Raw genomic sequence first — 20,792 nt, 5'->3', positions numbered from 1 at the left:
GAAATCTGATTTATATTTAACTATGGATCGTTGGAATAATGAAATACATAGTTGTATTCCATTTGAAAAAATTACGTATAATTTAAGAAATGAATATGATATATTTTTGAAAATTTGGCTCCCATACTTACAAAAGATAGGATTAAATACATAGGTCCTTTGAAGATAAAATTATAGTAATTGGGGAAAGTAAAAAATAAATATCAAAAATTATTTTGAACTCCATGGAGCATGTGGGGATCCTCCGATATCCAGGCAATCTTTCTTTTCTTTCTTTTTTCTTTCTTTAGATAAGGGTTAAGGGAGGGAGGGTTAATATTATCTTTCTTACTATTTTACTATTACATTTATTCTTTGTAATTTCTAAAATTTAATAAATAAATATTTTAAAAAAATTAACTCCCTGAGATGCCCATAATCCTCGCCCACTATTTCGGCGGTGCACCAATGATCCAAGAGCATACCCTTCTCATGGGCAAACTCAGTATACGTCTGATTCCACCCTTTTCGTAAATTTCTGAGCTTTTGTCTATATTCTTCAGGTACTAGCTCGTAACCCTGGAGAATGGCTGCCTTTACTTTGTCATAACTCTCCTCCTCCATGGACAACGCCGCATATGCCCGCTGTGCCTTCCCTCTTAACACACTTTGTAACAACGCCACCCACTGTGCTCTGGGCCACTCCTGATTCACTGCCACCTTTTCAAAAAGCAAGAAATAACTATCAACATCCGTCTCCTCGACCGGGGGTACTAACCTCAATGCCCGACTAACATCAAACCAGTCCTCTCAGTCTGACCCCTGACCACGTTGCTCTTGCTTTAACTTCTCCATCTCCTAGTCATGCTTCCTCTGTCTCTCTGCCTCCCTCTCCCTCTCAGCTATTTCCAGCTTTTTTAAACTGAAGTTCATGCTCTCTTTGCTTCTCCACTCTTTCCTGCTCCCTTTTCACCTCTAATGCCCCTTCTCTCTCTCACTCTCTCTTTCTCAGCTGCTTCCAGCTGCTTTAACTTAATTTCGTGTTCCAACCTTAATTTCTCCAACTCTAACTGAGCCTTCCCACTAGCTGGTACCTTTTCAGGGATATTTTCCAATACCTCAGCTGCAAACACATTCTTCCCAATGTAATACTGGGTTATTGCCCTTCGCACCTCCCACTTTTTCATGGATGACCTCACCTCTGCGAGGTTTAACCCCTTCGCCAAATTTATCAAGTCTGATTTGGTGGCCGCCTCTAGCGCCTCCAGAGTCGGGTTTTCTATAAATTCATCCACGTCCATCTCTGCTGGTTTCCCGTCTGGCCACCCGCGTACCAGATCCAAGTTTGGACTTACAAGCCCGATTCACTGGCTCCCCAATTTGGTTTCAAATCCCGGACGAGCCCCCAATTGTTGTTACGAACCCCGTAACCGGGTCCCTTACCAGCAAAGATAGAGAGGCCCGTTGAAGTCTGATGGTACTATTTTTAAAAGTCTTTATTTATAAAGGGGCACAAAAATAAGATTAATACAGACATTCAGATAAAATACGTCATCAATACTCAATCGAAAAATGCGGGTATAATAATAATCATCAATTAAGCAATAGCTCTACCGTTTGTCTAGGGGATATTGCATTGTCCGATGGAAAGATAAAAGTCATTGTCCTTTCAAGCTGCAGCCTTTTGGGTTTAAGAGAGACGGTTTTAAACTTGCCCGGGACTTTTATGAGGCCAATCAGTTGCATCGGGGGAGTTGGTTTCCCCGCTGTTAGTTCCAAGTTGTTTTCTGTGGTACCAGCTACCAGCCCCCAGGCAAGGGAACCGAATGCACGTGGCTTCCTTCAAATGGCTTCCCGCTATTACGGGATTGCTAGCGTTTCTTCTGGTGTGTCTGAGGGGCTGTCCCTACAGCCCCGCACTTTTATCTTAACCCATCGGGTAGTAGATGTCAATCAGGTTGGGGTGATGCAGTCTCTCTCTCAACCAGCCCACTTTGCCCGAGGGCCTGCACGTAGCATAGTCCCCAATCCACAAACGTTGTCTCCAGGAGACAATGGCCATGTCTCTCTCTCTCTCATTTCCTGGGTCCTCTGACCCAACCCAATAATGCTCTTGTGATTCTCACAAAGGAGGGGGCTACCCCGCACCCTTTGGCCCCTCAGAGCTGTGGTACAGTCATAACACAGTTGTTATTTGCAAAGGGACTAAGAAACATAGAAACATAGAAAATAGGTGCAGGAGTAGGCCATTTGGCCCTTCAAGCCTGCACCGCCATTCGACTAGAACCATATATGAAGGGGGAATCAATATTTCAGGTTCCTGAGCAATTTTTCAAAGAGAAGGGCATTCCACTCATCAACATTCTTGCTTGTGTGACAGATGGGGCATCACCAATGACAGGACATCACCATGGGGTTATTACATTCTTGTAAAAAGCTGTACCTAACATATTGACCAATCACCGTGTCATTCACAGACAATATTTTATTGCAAAAAAAAAACTGTGTAAAATACTGTAATTTCATGATTTGTGCAGAGATAAATAAAGTCAAGTCCCATGCTTTAAATTCTCAACTATTTTGAGAGCTTTGCATCAAGAATGATGACAGTTTGAACAATTTTGTACACAGAACTCAGATATCTCTCAAAAGGAAAATGCCTGAGGTGCTTTTATGCATTTTTTAAACTATGATAAGTTCTTTGAAGACAGGAATGCTTCATTCAATAATCAACTCAAGAATATTAAGCATGGCATTATTTATTTGTCAGAATTATTCACAAAGTTTAATTGAATCAAACTTCAATTGAAAAGAAATAATGTGAATCTTATATGAGTCAGATCAGTTGTTTCCACATTTCTTTCCAAGTTATCCTATATAAATGCTGCATTGGCCATACCGACCTTTTCTGATTTCAAAGACTCTCTCAGTTGGAAGAAAAAGAATACAGATGATGATCTTCAAGTATACTGGGTGAACTGGATAAAGACATGTCAGAGAGATTCCATGATCTTCACTCGATCCAAATCCCAGACTGGGTAATAAATCCATTCCTGAACACTGGTAATGAGGAGTTAACAGGAAGGATGGAGGAAGAACGGATCTTGCTACAAAATGACTTTAACCAGCAGCTGAGTTTCAAAAAATTATATAAGGACTTCTGGTTGCAAAAAGAAATTTCTGAATGCTATCCTGCACTGTGGAAAAAGGTCAAGTTGTCCTTTATTGCCATTCCAACATCATACTGAGTTGAGTGCAGTTTCAGTGCTGTCGCTGAATTTCTTTCAAAGCATTGAAACAGACTGCAAATTACTGACTGTGGGGATCTGAGAGTCCTTCTGAGTGGCAGTTAGCCTCATGTTGAGAAGCTGAATCACTGCACCATCTCACCGAAAGGTGAAAAAGCAATGAAGTAGTGAATAGTTGGACTACTAATGTATGTCTAAAATTGTTGATGAAAATTGTTTTTACTGTAATTAAATAAAGAGTGTTACTTGTAGCTTTAAATAGATTTGGATATTTTTTGCTATTATTCATCACTGCTTTGAATTTGCCGTTCCTATTTTCTTTCATTGTACATCATAAATCAAAATTATTTAGAGTTTTTTATGTAATGGTTGGATAGGGTGACGCTGGGTATGTGGTCTGGGAGCCAAAGGGGAAGTAACCCAAAAAAAGTTTGAGAACAACTGATTTAGAGAATGCAAATACACATACTATAATTAAATAGGCAGCTAACATACAAGGAGATTGGAAGAGAAGCTGTGTAGAGGATACAAGCAGAATACAGAGAGGTATTGATAGGTCTAACAACCACAAAAAATAGCAAATCAACTAGATATCGTGGGATCACTTTGGAAGTTGGAATGATAACACAGGTCTCTATTTAAATGGTAAAATTCTGCAGAACTGTAGAACTGCAGCAAAATGGGATTTAAGGGTTTTTGTACATGGAACACAGGGAGTTAGATTCAAGGTTCAAGATTGTTTAATGCCATTTCCTGTACATGTGTGTAAAGGAGAAAAAAATAATTGATACTCCAGCTCCAGATCTGATGCAGCACAAAAACACACGCACACAATAAGATAAAGAACACAATAATAATAGGGAAACGCAGTAGATATAAATATGTAAGATAGCTTAAATACACCACTGTCATAGGTCACATCAAACGTGGTGATGAAGCAATATATAGGAAAGAGATTGAAAACCTGGCTGAGTGGTGCCACAACAATCACCTCTTACTCAATGCCAGCAAGACCAAGGAGCTGATTATTGACTTCAGGAGAAGGAAACCAGAAGTCCATGAGCCAGACCTTATCAGCAGATCAGACATGGAAAGGTCAACAACTTTAAATTCCTCAGTGTTATTATTTTAGAGGACATGTCCTGGGCTCGGCACATAATTGCAATTACAAAAAAAAAATCGCAGCAGCACCCTCTACCACCTTAGGAATTTGCAAAAATTTGACATGGCATTTAAACTTCGACAAACTTCTATAGATGTGCAGAGGACAGTACATTGACTGGCTGCATCATAGCCTAGTATGGAAGCACCAATTCCCTTGAATCGAAAATCCTACTAAAGGTAAAGGATACAGCCCAGTCCATCATGGGTAAAGTCCTCGCCCCCTCTGAGCACATCCACATGAAATGTTGTCACAGGAAAGCAGTATCCATCATCAGGAGCACCCACCACCCAGGGCATGCTCTCTCCTTGCTGCTGCCCAGAGCCTTGGGACTCACACCACCAGGTTCAGGAACAGTTATTATCCCTCAACCAACAGGCTCTTGGATTAAAGGGGATACCTTCACTTGCTCCATCATTGAAATGTTCCCACAACCAATGGACTCCCATACATGGACTTACTTTCAAGTCTCTTCATCTCATGTTCTTGATATTTATTGCTTATTTATTCTTCTTCTTCTTCTTCTTCTTCTTCTTCTTCTTCTTCTATTATTATTATTATTATTATTATTACTATTATTATTATTATTTCTTTTTGTAGTAATACAATTTGTTGTATTTTGCATGCTGGTTGAATGCTTGAGTTGGTGCAGTCTTTCATTGATCCTATTATGGTTATTATTCTATTATAGATTTATTAAGTACGCCCAAAAGAAAATTAACCTTGGGTAGTATATGGTAACATATATGTTCTTGGATAATAAGTTTACTTTGAAGTTTGAACTTTGAACATCGATTAACACGCAAGTTCAGCAGGTAAACTGGAAAGCTAATGAAATGTGGGCATTTATTTCAGAAAAGTTGAGACATTGAAGTAAGGATTCCTTACAATAACTGCCAAAAAGGGCATGTACAAAGGTTGGAGTTGCTTCCTGCATTTTTCTTGGAGTGAATAGATAATAGAGACAGTGCCCATTGTGTCTTTAGATCAGGGGTTCTTAACTTGGGGTCCATGGATAGACACCAGGGGGGGTCTGTAAACTTAGGAAGAATTTAACATCTTTATTTTCACTAACCTCTAAGTGAAATTTAGCATTTCCTTCGATTGCTGTTCCTTGAGAGAAGCCTATCCTTGTCTTGTAAAGTGAGCTAAGGAAGCTTTCATTCAATTTGCAACAACATTCCTTTGTGAATCAGAATTTTCAACACATTAAAGCAAAAAATCAAAATTGATTAAAGGACCAATGTGTGACATAGGTGTTACTCTGTCAAAGACCACCCCACAGTTTTACCGTTCTTTTTCAAGCTAAGTAACAGCAGCCTTCACACTAGTAAGTCTTTTAAAAAAGTAAGATTTAATTTTAACTTGCCTATGTTTTAAATATATAGTCTTGTTACTTAATGAAGAAGTAAATATATTACTATATCATAGATAAGTTTTTAAAATATTTTGATAACTGTTTTTAAATATACATTTTTTGCAATCCTATTCATTTTACTCACATATTTAAATATTTATTCTCAGAAGAGGTCCCTAGGCTTCACACTGAAAAGGCATAGGGATCCATGGCATAAAAAAAACCCTGCTTTAGATGGATAAAACCTACACTGTGATTTAGGGAGCAGCTCTTTAGTCTCTGGGAGGAAGTTGTTATTTAAAAGCCTGGTGATGACCTTTCCACTGGGAGAGAAGAGGAAAGACTGCAGTTAGATTACTTACGTTCTTCTCTGACAATTTTTTAGAACTGCGACAAAGATACTATCAGCTCCCAAAGCCTTGTTTTTTCTTTCTCTCCATTAGCATGTGGCCTGTTGAACTTGAGATACAAGAGGCCGCAGATGCTGGAATTCAGAGTGACCAACAATCTACTGGAAGAACTCAGCAGGTCAAGCAGCATTTGTGGGATTTAAGGAATTGTTGAAGTTTCAGGTTGAAACCCAGCATTGGAGCGGAGCTGAGAGTTTGATGTGGAATGGAGTCAAAGACTCTCCTGCAAAAGACAGAGTCATATAGTACACAGTGAAATTCTCCTGGTATGTGTAATATGGAACACAGCAGGAATGTTTGTGGTTGCCTTTGCTGTAGTTCATTGATTTACAATAATGCAAAGTACAACAGATGCCTCAGCACAGAGTGCACAGTCCTTATTTAGCTGGATGAATGCCACTGTCCTCATATAACACACGGAGAACACATCAGCAACAGGCAGCAAAAACGGGCCTCAGTATTAGTACAGGTACAAATATAGTTATGCATTTAAATATTAACCATTGATCAACTACATAAATACTAAAATACTAAATCCTAACTAAATTCACTGATAAAGAATATCAAATATTATCAGAAAATAGAAAGAAATAGATGAAGATATCTGAAGTTAAACAGCAAAGTTGAGAAGCTATTCCTGTTTCAAAAGCAAATTTCAAAGTTGAAAGTCAGAAGTAAATGTTTTATGAAAATTAATCTTTGTAGTGGTACTTGCATGCTGGACTGTAAGACAATAAGAAATACGAGTGGGTTTAGGCTATTCAGCCTATCGAGTCTGCTCCTCCACTCCATCAAGGATTTATTACCCCACTGAATACCATTCTCCTGTTTTCTCCCTTTGAAGCCCTCACTAAGCAAGAACCTATCGCCCTCTACTTTAAATATACTCAGTGACCTGGTCTCCACAGCAATCTGTGGCAACGAATTCCACAGATTCACTACCTTTTAGGGAATCCTGCACAAGGACTCCCAAGTTCCTTTGCATCTCTGATTTGTGAATTTTCTCCCCACTTAGAAAATAGTCTCCACCTTTATTCCTTCTACCATACACTTCCCTACACTATGTTCCATCTGCCACTTCTTTGGTCTTTCTCCCAATCTATCCAAGTCCTTCTGCAGACTCCCTGCTTCCTCAACACTACCTGCCCCTCAACCAACCTTTGTATCAATTGCAAATTTGGCCACAAAGCCATCAATTCCATCATCCAAATCATTGACATATAATGTGAAAGAAGAGATTCCAACACCAACACCTGTGAAACACCACTAGTCACTGGCAGCCAACCAGAATAGGTCCTCTTTATTCCCACTCTTTGCCCCCTGCCAGTCAGCCAATCCTCTATCCATGCTACGATCTTTCCTGTAATACCATGAGCTCTTAACTTGTTAAGCAGATTCATGTGCAGCATCTTGTCAAAGGCCTTCTGAACATCCAGGTAAACACCGCCCACTGACTGTCTATCCTGCTTGTTATTTCCTCAAAGAATTTCAACAAGTTTGTCAGGCAAGATTTCCCCTTAAGTACACCATGCTGACTTTGGCCCATTTCATCATCTGCTTCCAAGTATCCCAAATCCTCATCCTTAATAATGGACTCCAACATCTTCCTAACCACAGAAATAAGGCTAACTGGTCTATAATCTTCTTTCTTCTGCCTCCCTCCCTTATTAAAGAGTGGGGTGACATTTTTAAATTTCCCATCCTCTGAAATCTAGTGATTCTTGAAAGATAATTATGAATGCTTCCAAAATCTCTTCAGCTACCTCTTTCAGAATCCTGGAGTCTAGTCCATCTGATCCAGGTGATTTATGTACTTTCAGACTTTTCAACTTCCCAAGCACCTTCTCCTGAGTTATAGCAGAAAAAACTCACTTTTGCTCCCAGAGACTCTTGAATTTCTAGCAAACTGCTGGAGTCTTCCACAGTGAAAACTGATACAAAATACTTAATGAGTTCATCTGCCATTTCTTTGTGCCCCATTATTACCTCTCTAGCATCATTTTCTAGTGTTCCAATATCCACTCTTGCTTCTCTTTTATGCTTTATATATCTGAAAAAAACTTATGGTATCTTCTTTGATATTGGCTTGCTTAACTTCATATTACATCTTTTCTCTCTTTATGCTTTTTTAGTTACTTCCTGTTGGTTTTTTAAATGTTCCCAATTCTCTAACTCCCCATTAACTTTTGCTATATTATATGCACCCCATTTTCCTTTTGTATGGTCTTTGGTTTCCTTTGTCAGCCACAGTTGCATCATCCTCCTTTCAGAATGTCCTGGGCCTTCCAAATTGCCCCCAGAAACTCCAGCTATTGTTATTCTACTATCATTCCTGCTAGTGTCCCCTTTCAATCAACTTCAGCCAGCTTTTCTCTCATACCTCAGTAATTCCTTTTACTCCACTGTAATACTGATACATTTGACTTTGTTTTCTCCCTCTCAAACTGCAGGGTGAATTCTATCACATTATGATCACTGTTTCCTAAAGGTTCCTTTACCTTAAGCTCTCTAATCAAAGCTGGTTCATTATACAACACCCAGTCCAGAATTTCCTTTCCCCTAGTGGGTTCAACCACACACTACTCTAAAAAGCCATCTCTTAGGCATTCTACAAGTTCTGTCTTGGGTTGCAGCACCAAGACTGATTTTCCCAGTCTACCTGCTTATTGAAATTCATAACATTACCCTTTTTACATGCTATTTCTATCTCCCATTGTAATTTGTACCATATAACAATTACAGCACGGAAACAGGCCATCTCGGCTCTTCTAGTCCATGCTGACGCTTACACTCACCTAGTCCCTCTGGCCCGCACTCAGCCCATAACCCTCCATTCCTTTCCTGTCCATATACCTATCCAATTTTTTTTTAAATGACAAAATCGAACCTGCCTCTATAACTTCTACTGGAAGCTCATTCCACACAGCTACCACTCTCTGAGTAAAGAAGTTCCCCCTCATGTTACCCCTAAACTTTTCCCCCTTAACTCTCACCTCATTTCCTCTTGTTTGAATCTCCCCTACTCTCAATGGAAAAAGCCTATCCACATCAACTCGATCTATCCCCCTCATTATTTTAAATACCTCTATCAAGTCCCCCTTCAACCTTCTACGCTCCAAAGAATAAAGACCTAACTTGTTCAACCTTTCTCTGTAACTTAGGTGCAGAAACCCAGGTAACATTCTAGTAAATCTTGTCTGTACTCTCTCTATTTTGTTGATATCTTTCCTATAATTCAGTGACCAGAACTGTACACAATACTCCAAATTCGGCCTTACCAATGACTTGTACAATTTTAACATTACATCCCAACTCCTATACTCAATGCTCTGATTTATAAAGGCCAGCATACCAAAAGCTTTCTTCACCACCCTATCCAGGGATGAGATTCCACCTTCAGGGAACTATGCACCATTATTCCTAGATCACTCTGTTCTACTGCATTCTTCAATGCCCTATCATTTACCATGTATGTCCTATTTGGATTATTCCTACCAAAATGTAGCACCTCACACTTATCAGCATTAAACTCCATCTGCCATCTTTCAGCCCACTCTTCTAACTGGCCTAAATCTCTCTGCAAGCTTTGAAAACCTACTTTATTATCCACAACGCCACCTACCTTAGTATCATCTGCATACTTACTAATCCAATTTACCACCCCATCATCCAGCTCATTAATGTATATGACAAACAACATTGGACCTAATACAGATCCCTGAGGCTCACCACTAGTCACCAGCCTCCAACCTGACAAAGAGTTATCCACCACTACTCTGGCATCTCCCATCTAGCCACTGTTGAATCCATTTTACTACTTCAATATTAATACCTAACGATTGAACCTTCCTAACTAACCTTCCATGTGGAACCTTGTCAAAGGCCTTACTGAAGTCCATATAGACAACATCCACTGCTTTACCCTCATCAACTTTCCTTGTAACCTCTTCAAAAAATTCAATAAGATTTGTCAAACATGACCTTCCACGACAAACCCATGCTGACTATTCCTAGTCAGACCCTGTCTATCCAGATAATAATATATACCATCGCTAAGAACACTTTCCATTAATATACCTACCACTGATGTCAAACTGACAGGCCTATAATTGCTAGGTTTACTCTTAGAACCCTTTTTAAAAAATGGAACCACATGAGCAATATGCCAATCCTCCGGCACCATCCCCATTTCTAATGACATTTGAAATATTTCTGTCAGAACCCCTGCTCTTTCTACACTAACTTCCCTCAGGTTCCTAGGGAATATCCTGTTAGGACCCAGAGATTTATCCATTTTTATATTCCTGAAAAGTGCCAGTACTTCCTCCTCTTTAATTGTCATAGTTTCCATAACTTCCCTACTTGTTTCCCTTGCCTTACACAATTCAATACCCTTCTCCTTAGTGAATACTGAAGAAAACAAATTGTTCAAAATCTCCCCCGTCTCTTTCAGCTCCACACATAGCTGTCCACTCTGATTCTCTAAGAAACCAATTCTATCCCTCACTATCCTTTTGCTATTAATACAACTGTAGAAACCCTTCGGATTTATTTTCACCTTACTTGCCAAAACAACCTCATATCTTCTTTTAGCTTTTCTAATTTCTTTCTTAAGATTCTTTTTACATTCTTTATATTCCTCAAGCACCTCGTTTACTGCATTCTGCCTATATTTATTATAGATCTCCCTCTTTATCCGAACCAAGTTTCCAATATCCCTTGAAAACCATGGCACTCTCAAACCTTTAACCTTTCCTTTCAACCCAACAACCTACCTCCCTCCGACCTCCTGGCTGCTATTCTGAGGCCACAACATAATTCCCATACATGGACTCACTTTCAAGGACTGTTCATCTCATGTTGTTGATATTTATTGCTTATTAGTTTGTTTATTTATTTTTCTTATGTATTTACATAGTTTGTTGCCTTTTGCACATTGGTTGTTCTTATCGTCCTGTTAGGAGCAGTCTTTCATTGATTCTATTGTGTTTCTTGGATTTACCAAGTATGCTGGCAAGAAAATGAATCTCTGGGTTATATATGGTGACATATATGTACGTACTTTGATAACAAATTTACCTTGAATTTTGAATTTGATTTGGGTCTTTTTACCCTTGCAGTTCCTTAACTCTACAAGGATTCTACATTTTCCGATCCTATGTCACCATTTTCTAAGGACTGTTACGTATCCGTAACAGTTTAAATGAACCAGCAGCAATAGACCATGCCTGGAGTCTGGTTTTGATGTTAAAATCAGTATCTTTATTAGTATCTACTTAACACAGCAACTTAAACAAGAACAATCAAAAGTTAACAGTGTTATGAGTATACATATGTATAAATATAACTTCCAAACTATTGAGCTTAGGGGTGGGGGGGGGGGACACCAGGCTTAAAATCTTGAAATGGTAAGGTATGAAAGTTCAGTTCATCCACACATTAAATGATAGAACCATAGAACACTACGGCACAGTAAAGGCCCTTCAGCCCCCCATGTTGTACCGACCCATAAAATCCTTAAAAAAACTACTAAACCCACAGTACCCCATAACCCTCCATTTTTCTTTCATCCATGTGCCTGTCCAAGAGGCTCTTAAATACCCCTAATGTTTTAGCCTCCACCACCATCCCTGGCAAGTCATTCCAGGCACTCACAACCATTTGTGTAAAAAACTTACCCCTGATGTCTCCCCTAAACTTCCCTCCCTTAGTTTTGTACATATGCCCTCTGGTGTTTGCTATTGGTGCCCTGGGAAACAGGTACTGACTATCCACCCTATCTATGCTTCTCATAATCTTGTAGACCTCTATCAAGTCCTCTCTCATTCTTCTATGCTTCAAAGAGAAAAGTCCCAGCTCTGCTAACCTAGCTTCATATGACTTGTTCTCCAAACCAGGCAACATCCTGGTAAATCTCCTCTGCACTTTCTCCATAGCTTCCACATCCTTCCTATAATGAGGTGACCAGAACTGAACACAATACTTTAAGTGCAGTCTCACCAGAGATTTGTAGAGTTGCAACATGTCCTCTCTACTCTTGAACTTAATCCCCTGTTAATGAAGCCTAGCATCCCATTGGCCTTCTTAACTACCCTATCAACCTGCACAGCGATCTTGAGGGATGTATGGATTTGAACCCCAAGGTCCCTTTGTTCATCCACACTCGTAAGTAACTGACCATTAATCCTGTACTTACTCTTCAGGTTTGTCCTTCCAAAATGCATCACCTCACTCTTATCCGGATTGAACTCCATCTGCCATTTTTCTGCCCAACTCTGCAGCCTGTCTATATCCTCTTGTAACCTTCGACCACCTACAGCCCCATCCACAACTCCTCCAATCTTCGTGTCATTCGCAAACTTACTCACCCATCCTTCCACCTCTACATCCAGGTCATTTATAAAAATCACAAATAGCAGGGGTCCTAGGACAGATCTCTGCGGCACTTCACTAATCACCAACCTCCAGGCAGAATACTTTCCTTCCACAACTACCCTCTGCTTTCTTCCTTTAAGCCAATTTTTTATCCAGACAGCCAAGGTTCCACTTATCCCATGCCTCGTGACTTTCTGGATGAGTCTCCCATGAGGGACCTTGTCAAATGCTTTGCTAAAGTCCATGTAGACCACATCCACTGCCCTACCCTGATCAATTTCTTTTGTTACCTCTTCAAAAAACTCAATCAGGCTCATGAGGCACGATCTTCCCTTCACAAAGTCATGCTGACTATCCTTGAGTAGACTGCACTTCTCCAAACGCTTGTTGATCCTATCCTTAAGAATCCTTTCTAGTAGTATGCATACCACCGACGTAAGACTCACCAGTCTATAGTTCCCAGGTTTCTCCCTATTACCTTTTTTAAACAAGGGAACTACATTTGCCATTCTCCAGTCCTCCGGCACTTCCCCTGCAGCCAAAGAGGATTCAAAGATCATAGCTAATGCTCCTGCGATCTCTTCTCTCAATTCCCACAACAACCTGGGGTGTATCATTGATGCACCATCAATAACTCACTGAGACGTGAGGCGAGATATTGGCTTTTATTGACTGGAAGAAGGAACAAGCAGTGAGTGACCACCATACTACATCCTGGAGACTGAGGGCAGGGCTCAGGCCTCAATCGCCTTTATACCGGGGTCTGTGGGAGGAGCCACAGGAGCAGTCAGCAGGAGGGGCGTGTCCAGACAGGTATATGTAGTTCACCAGAATCATATCTAGCCCTGGGGATTTATCAATCTTAACGTTTTTAAGAAGATCCAGCACTTCTTCTTCCTTAATCTCCACATTGTCCAGCACATAGGCCTGCTCTACTTCGACCTCATCCTGATCAAGATCCTTTTCATTTGTGAATACTGAAGCAAAGTATTCATTTAGGACCTCCCCAACCTCCTCCACCTCCAAACACATGTTGCTCTCTTTATCCTTTAGTTCCTTCGTTCTTATCATCCTCCTATTCTTCACATATGCACAGAATGCCTTGGGGTTCTCCTTAATTCTACATGCCAAGGCCCTCTCATGCCCCCATCGAGTTCTCACAAGTCCTTTCTTTAGTTCCTTCCCAGCTACCCTGTATTTCTCATAAGCCCCTCCTACTTCCTGCTTCTTATATCTAACATATGCTTCCTTTTTCCTCTTGACGAGTTGCCTCACATGTTTCGTCAGCCACGGTTCCCTTTTCCTACCATGTTTTCCTTGCCTCAGTGGGACAAACCTATCCTGAACCCAGCTCAAGTGGTCCCTAAACTTCTCCCACATTACTTCTGTGCTTTCCCCTTTGAACATCTGTTTCCAATTTACTCTCGCTAGTTCCTGCCTCATCCCTTCAAAGTTAGCCCTTCCCCAGTTAAGCACTTTACCATTTTGTCTAATTTTATCCCTTTCGATAGCTATGCTGAAGCTAAGGGAGTTGTGGTCACTCTCACCAAAATGCTCCCCCACCAAGGGGTCTGGCACCTGACCAGGTTCATTACCCAGAACTAGATCCAGTATAGCCTCTCCTCTCATCAGCTGGTCCACATACTGTGTCAGGAATCCTTCTTCAACACACCTGACAAATTCAGCCCCATCTATCCCCCTTGTACTCAGGTGCCAGTCAATATGAGGGAAGTTAAAATCACCCATAACTACTACCCTGTATTTCCTGCACCATTCTAAAATCTGCCTGCTTATCTGCTCCTCAGTGTCCCGAGGGCTATTTTGGGGCCTATAGACTACTCCCAGCACAGTGATTGATCCCTTCCTATTTCTGACCACCCGGACTGACTCCGTGGACACTCCTTCTGCAGCGTCCTCCCTTTCTATAGCCGTGCTATTTTCCCTGACCAGCAATGCATCTCCCCACCTTTTCTACCCCCCCCATCCTAATTCCTTTTAAAACACCTGAACCCCGGGACCTGCATCAGCCAATCTTGCCCTTTGTCTAACCAAGTTTCAGTAACGGCCACAACATCGTAGTTCCATGTACTAATCCATGCTCCAAGTTCACCCTCCTTGTTCCTAATACTCCTAGCATTGAAATAGACACATTTCAACCCCTTTAACTGGCTACAATTATGATTCGTCCCCTGCCTGTCCTTCCTCATCAACTCAGAACTCTTATCATCATGCCCTTGTCCTTCTACCTTAATCCCTGCACTCACATTCTGATTCCCACCCCCCTGCCAAACTAGTTTAAACCCTCCCCAACAGCTCTATCAAACCTGCCTGCCAGGATATTGGTCCCCCTGGGATTCAAGTGCAACCCGTCCTTTTTGTACAGGTCACATCCACCCCAAAAGAAGTCCCAATGATCCAGAAATCTGAATCCCTGCCCCCTGCTCCAATCCCTCAGCCATGCATTTATCCTCCACCTCATTCTATTTCTATACTCACTGTCGTGTGACACGTAGTAATCCCAAGATTACTACCTTTGAGGTCCTGCTTTTCAATTTCCTTCCTAACTCCCCGTAGTCTTCTTTCAGGACCTCTTTCCTTTTCCTGCCTATGATGTGAGAGAGATATTTGTAATCTAAGGTGAATGCCAAGAGAAGGCATTTATGTCGTATTCCACAGGTTCCATGGTGGTAACGCAGGATAACAATTGCTGTAGGTTTTATCCATCGTTGTTCCAAATCCACTTACGAATTATCACCAATAGTAGCTTATCACAGGGGTAACATCTTCAAAGGGACCTACCATCCAGGCAAGGTTTATTACATAGGTAGATTCCACAAGGTTGCCCCAATCATATTACGTGATAGCCACTTATTGATGCGCTGGGTCGATGCTCAACCCACCCTTGTGGGCACTTGAAAGTTCCAACCAGTGACCCCTTAGTCACTGGCTTCCTTCCCTTGCCCGACTCCAACTGAGACTGACTATGTGCGTGTGTGTCATTGCTTAAATCAAAACAAGCTGCAGAGTCAAATAGTTCTCTCTCTCTCTCTCTCTCTCTCTCTCTCTCTCTCTCTCTCTCTCTCTCTCTCTCTCTCTCGCTCTCTCTCTCGCTCTCTCGCTCTCTCCCTCTCCCTCTCCCTCTCCCTCTCCCTCTCTCTAAGCCAGCAGCTAAAGGGGTTCATCACAGGACTTGATTTCATTTTTTACCAAAAGAGCCACTCCACCTCCTCTGCCTACCTGCCTGTTCTTTCCATACAACTTGTGTTGTTGAACGTTAAGCTCCCAACTATGATCTTCCTTCATCCACAATTCAGTGATATCCACAATGTCCTGCCTGCCAATCTCTAACTGTCATCTACCTTATTCATTATATTGCATCCATTCATGTGTAACACCTTCAGTCCTGTATTCATCACCTTTTTTGATTTTGGCCCCGTTTCACTGTAACTCATCCCATTGACTGCAATTTTGCCCTATCATCTGCCTGTCCTTCCTTACAGTTTCACTATGCACTGCATCTGCCCAGTCCTCAACCCTATTATTCTGGCTCCCAAACCCCTGCCAAGTTAGTTCAAAAGCAATGCAACAGCTCTATCAAACTCTCCTGCAAGGATATTGCTCCTGCCTACGTTCAGATGCAACTTGTCCTTTTTGTACATGTCATACTTTCCCTGCAATATGTTGATTCTTCACCACCTTTGATTCGGCCAACGATAGTGTCATCAGCAAACTTAAATATGGTATTGAAGCTGTGCTTAGCATCACAGTCAAAAGTATAAACTGAGTAGAGAAAGGACTAAGCACACAGCTTTGTGGTGCTCCTGTATTGATGGTGATTGGGGAGGAGATATTGTTGCCAATCCCAACTGACTGGGGTTTGCAAGTGTGGAAATTGCGGATCCAGTTGCACAAGGAGGTCTTGGAACTTGTTGATTTGTTTTAAGGGGATAATAGTGCTGAACGCTGGGCTGAACGGCACATTTATATAGGGCTATTCATGACGCCAGGATATCCCAATGTCGCACGGTGGTGTAGTGGTTATCACAATTGCTCTACGGTGCCAGTGATCACTGAACGCTTCAATTTCCACTGCCACCTGTAAAGAGTTTGTGCGTTCTCTGCGTGATCTGGGTGCCCTGGTTTTCTCCCGCCTTCCAAAGATGTACGGGTTAGGGTTATTAAGATGTGGTCCAGCTATGTTGTAGCAGAAGCATGCTGACACTTGCGGGTTGACTCCAGTATATTTGCTGATTTGATTTGAAACAAGATGTTGCATTGTATTTTTTGACATTTTGATGTACCTGTAACAAATAAAGCTAACCTTTAAGTTCATTAATTGCTTTAGAATATAGGGAAAACAAAAGATACAAAAGCATTGCAAAACCCCACTGAGAGCATGCAATGGTGACTAGAACTTTATTTTTTTTTAAATGGCCTTAATTGAAGGAAAATGCAAACCACAATATTGGGAGCACTGCCTGCTCTCAAAAATGATCATTCAGGATCCTTCACGTCTGTCTGAGGAAGTGGGCAAGCTCTCATGTTAATGTGTGATCCAAAAGAATTCGCCTAACAATACACACTACCTCGGTCCCACCTCAGAGCAAGAGTCTGGAATTCTGTGCTCTAGTTTCCAGAATTGGCATTGAACCTGCCAGCTCCTGATTGAGATATTGAAGCACGAATGGAAGGAACTAAGGGACGGCTAAAAATGTGCAGGGGCAACGCACAGAGTTCTAACCAAGATAAAAAAAAAAGAGGTGTATTGGCCACATCCTCAGAAAATCTCAAAATGTCATTGGAAGGTTATTAAAAAGTTTTGAAAGGAGAAGTCCAGGCAGTCCAAAACAGAACTTGAGATGGAATCAAGGATGCAGGAGAAAGCAGGACCAGTTCAATATGAAAATAAACTGTTTAATGGAGAAATACAGCTAAGGTCAGTATCCCATGATGTGTAATAACATTGGCTAGTAATTATACTTATATTGGAATTTTGGAAAGTTTTTAAATGAGTGAGCGTAACAGCATTGGTAACAAAATGGTCCCGTGTAATTACTGCTCAGAGTGGTGGGGTAGGAGTTGAGGATATTTCTGAATGATAGTTCAGTGGGTCAGTCCTCAGCATTTGCAGCAGAGCTGCAAAGAATGAAGGGTCTGACTATTTCCCTGCATTATTCGTGTTGAACAATACCAGAGTCAAAGAGCTGACTTTGCAAATGAGAACACAAGACATAGGATTGAATTAGGCCATTTGGCCCATCATCTTCTCAGAACCACACTGTTGCTCGAGCTTACAAAGGCCTTGTCTTTGCTGGTCCCTAGGTATTCAGGATGACTTGCTTCCACTCAAGTTCTTTGAGTTTTTAGTGTGACCTCGGAGATACTTGACTACCATAAATCTGAAGCAGATTCCTGACCAGATGGACTGTTATGAAGTTCCTGAGGTACAGCACTCCTTCCACTCTTTCAGAGCTCTTCATGTTCTTCTCCAAAGCCACGCCACTTCTCCACCTTGAGCTTTCATTGCCCCATCGTCTTTATTTTTCTTCTTAATGTCCTTGTAATGTCACACTGTCACAGAGCTGGGAAATAATGTGCCGGTTTCAGGAGTCCTCTCATAGGTCTGCCATATCAGAGTGGATAATGGAGCCGAGTAGCTGGAGGGCTTTGTGAAAGGAACAGCTTGCGCCTTGTATCATTTTGGAGTTCTGAGAAGGAAAATCTTGCCATGATATAGCTTCTTCACTAAATTGAAAGAACTTGCCTCATCTCAAGTCTACCTTGCAAGACACAGGAGAAAGTCAGTCGGGGACATGGATCACTGCACAATAAGGCTTATTACAGAATCCTCGTTCACTATCACCGGGAATTTTCCGCAGCTAATTAGAGTGACTGGTGTGAATACATACCTGCGACTCAAAATTTAATCCTACACCTTCATATTTGGGTTTAAAAAAGATGCGTTTCATGATGATGATATAATAGTCAGTTGTAGATGCGCGCCATAGCTAAAACAAAGTGTTTAAATGCACATTGCGGATTAATAATTGAGACTGCACGCAAATCTACGACTCTTCAATCAATTGCTCAGCGTTTCCCGTGTTTGAATTTACTGCAGTTGTTCGGTCGCAGGTTTATGAGCATCTATTATGAACACTACTAGCGCCTATCAGCACAAGTTTTCTCCAGTCTCCAAGTACCGGACCGTCGTTGTTTTTGGTGCTAGAGATTAAACGGCCACTCCCCGTCCCCCTCGCCTATTTCACAACGAGAGTACACCCCAACTATTTCTGACCTCCAAGCAGTTTCCAACGGGTAGTTCTTTTTGCAGCTGGTTAGGTCACCTGCGTCGTTTATAATAAAAAAAAAGTTATAGCTCCGTATTACGCTGCATCTCAGCGACTTCTGCCGACTCCGGAGCAAGCGCCTGCGCAGAGCCGAGCTCCCGCTTCATTAGCACAACCGGGCGATGTGAAGTGGAGAGCATGCGAAGCCCGCCGAGTCTCTCCCCGCTCTTGGCTCACGCCCGCACCGCGATGATACTGCCATGCCTGTTAGTGCTCGGGAAACTGAACGGTGAGACTTTCCCGCGTTTTGCGATTGATTTGCATTACCTGTGTCTGTTGCTTTCCGTGTTCATTTTTAAATAACTGGCAAGTGGGACCATTTTGTTCAAATACATCAGGAATAGCCCAGCGTGAAAGCCGCAATAGTAATATGGCGTGATAGACTTTAAAAAAAAATTAAGATGGCTAAGCCACGTAGAAAACGCGCTTTGTCCTTCGCAAAAGGCTGTAGTGACGAGACCTGGGGTTTGGCAAAGGAAAAACAGCGGCGGTATTGGGCCCACAGTGGTTATGTTATACGATCAGAATTAGTTTTGGAACAGACAACACATCTGATAAGAACAGATTATGCAGAGGATCGCACGAACTGTCGCGTCGGTTTAAGATGTGGGGAAGGGTGGGTTTAAATGATAGACATCTGTGTGCGATGTGGTTCTTAATTTTGAAAATGAAAGTGTTGCTTAATAGCCAAACAATCGGGTTCAAGTATGTTTATTTACCGGAGTAAATGTTTATATAAACCCAAATCAGTCAACTTTTAGTTATTTTCCCAAGTTACTTTAAGATTCACCATGGCGTTCTCCCACCACTCCAATTCAACAGTGTCAATCGAGATTGCTAAAGATTAATGAATTTTAATTGACTTTTTCATCAACCGTAGCTAACTGAATGGAAGTGATAACCTTAAACGAATGGTTCCCAGAAGGGGGCAGGGATATCACAATCGTTAACTTTTCTTTGATTCTATTAAAAACATGCCATTCGTTAGTTTGCTCTGATTGTTTGACGCGCCCTAGAGGAAACAACCGAACTCCTTGATTCGATCGTGCTTTGCATTCGACAAAAAACAGTAATTGCAGGTTTGCTTTGGTGAAGATTTTCTTTAAAACTAATGTGGTTCACTCAATGTCCGAAGGTGTGTTCTGCTTCAAATTGAATGTTAAATATTGTGCCGAACATAGTTGGACGGCTGGCCGCAGGAAAGCGACGTCTCATGACCGTTGTTCAGTTAATTTGGGGGGGGGGGGACTATCTTTGTTATCTTGTAATTTCTACATTTGTTGATCTAAAAAAGCGAGTTGCTTATTTTGAATTAATCCAAGCTGGATATTCCGCTCCCATGACTCCCTGCAACGGATACCTGTCTTTCCTTGTACCTAGAAATCCTGTCATCACTGATTCCACTCTCTCCCCGTCTTTCCGTTCTCACCTCTTCTTTCAAAAATGCTTCTTGTTTATCATTAGCCTTGTCTAACAATTTGTAGGAATATTTTGAACCTGGCAACGTGACGCGCTCCATGTGTCTCAGGCGAATTGTGATGGGAGCTTTTTTTGCTTAACGGCTACTGACTTGTGCGCCACTTGAATATATTGAATCTGTCCTCCCAGAAATCCAAAAGGAGGTGCATTTTATTTTCATATTAACCTCAGCGTTAATATGAAAATCGCCTAATCTGCCGATCCTGTCTGGTTTTCCTAACTCTATTGATCCTTGTTTTGTTAACACCTCTGAACCTACAATTGTTAGGTGTCCTAACCGCGATTTGACTTCCATATTAGTGTTTGACTTACAGTGTCTAGGATGGAGTTATATTGGCCCCGTAACCAATTAACAGACCTCGGTTGTACTATGTTGCGACAAAGCGGCAATGAGCTTGTGCCTGGAAGTTCGCTCCACTTCAGTCCTGCTTCCGA

At 41.5% G+C, this 20,792-nt stretch overlaps 1 protein-coding gene across 1 annotated transcript in view; it reads left to right on the top strand.

Annotated features, from left to right (window-relative positions):
* Positions 1-19,000: 19,000 nt before the first annotated feature.
* rxfp2b (relaxin family peptide receptor 2b) overlaps positions 19,001-20,792 on the top strand; it is a 114,067-nt gene continuing 112,275 nt past the window's right edge. The window contains exon 1 of the mRNA XM_059964123.1: positions 19,001-19,107. Within this exon, the coding sequence (XP_059820106.1) occupies positions 19,017-19,107 (91 nt within the window). The 5' untranslated portion in view covers positions 19,001-19,016. The remainder of the gene's footprint in view (positions 19,108-20,792) is intronic.

Source organism: Hypanus sabinus, chromosome 3 (assembly GCF_030144855.1).
Source record: "Hypanus sabinus isolate sHypSab1 chromosome 3, sHypSab1.hap1, whole genome shotgun sequence".
Classification (NCBI taxonomy): domain Eukaryota; kingdom Metazoa; phylum Chordata; class Chondrichthyes; order Myliobatiformes; family Dasyatidae; genus Hypanus; species Hypanus sabinus.
The sequence above is the reverse complement of the archived record's forward strand: the minus strand, read 5'-3'. Positions and strand labels throughout refer to the sequence as shown.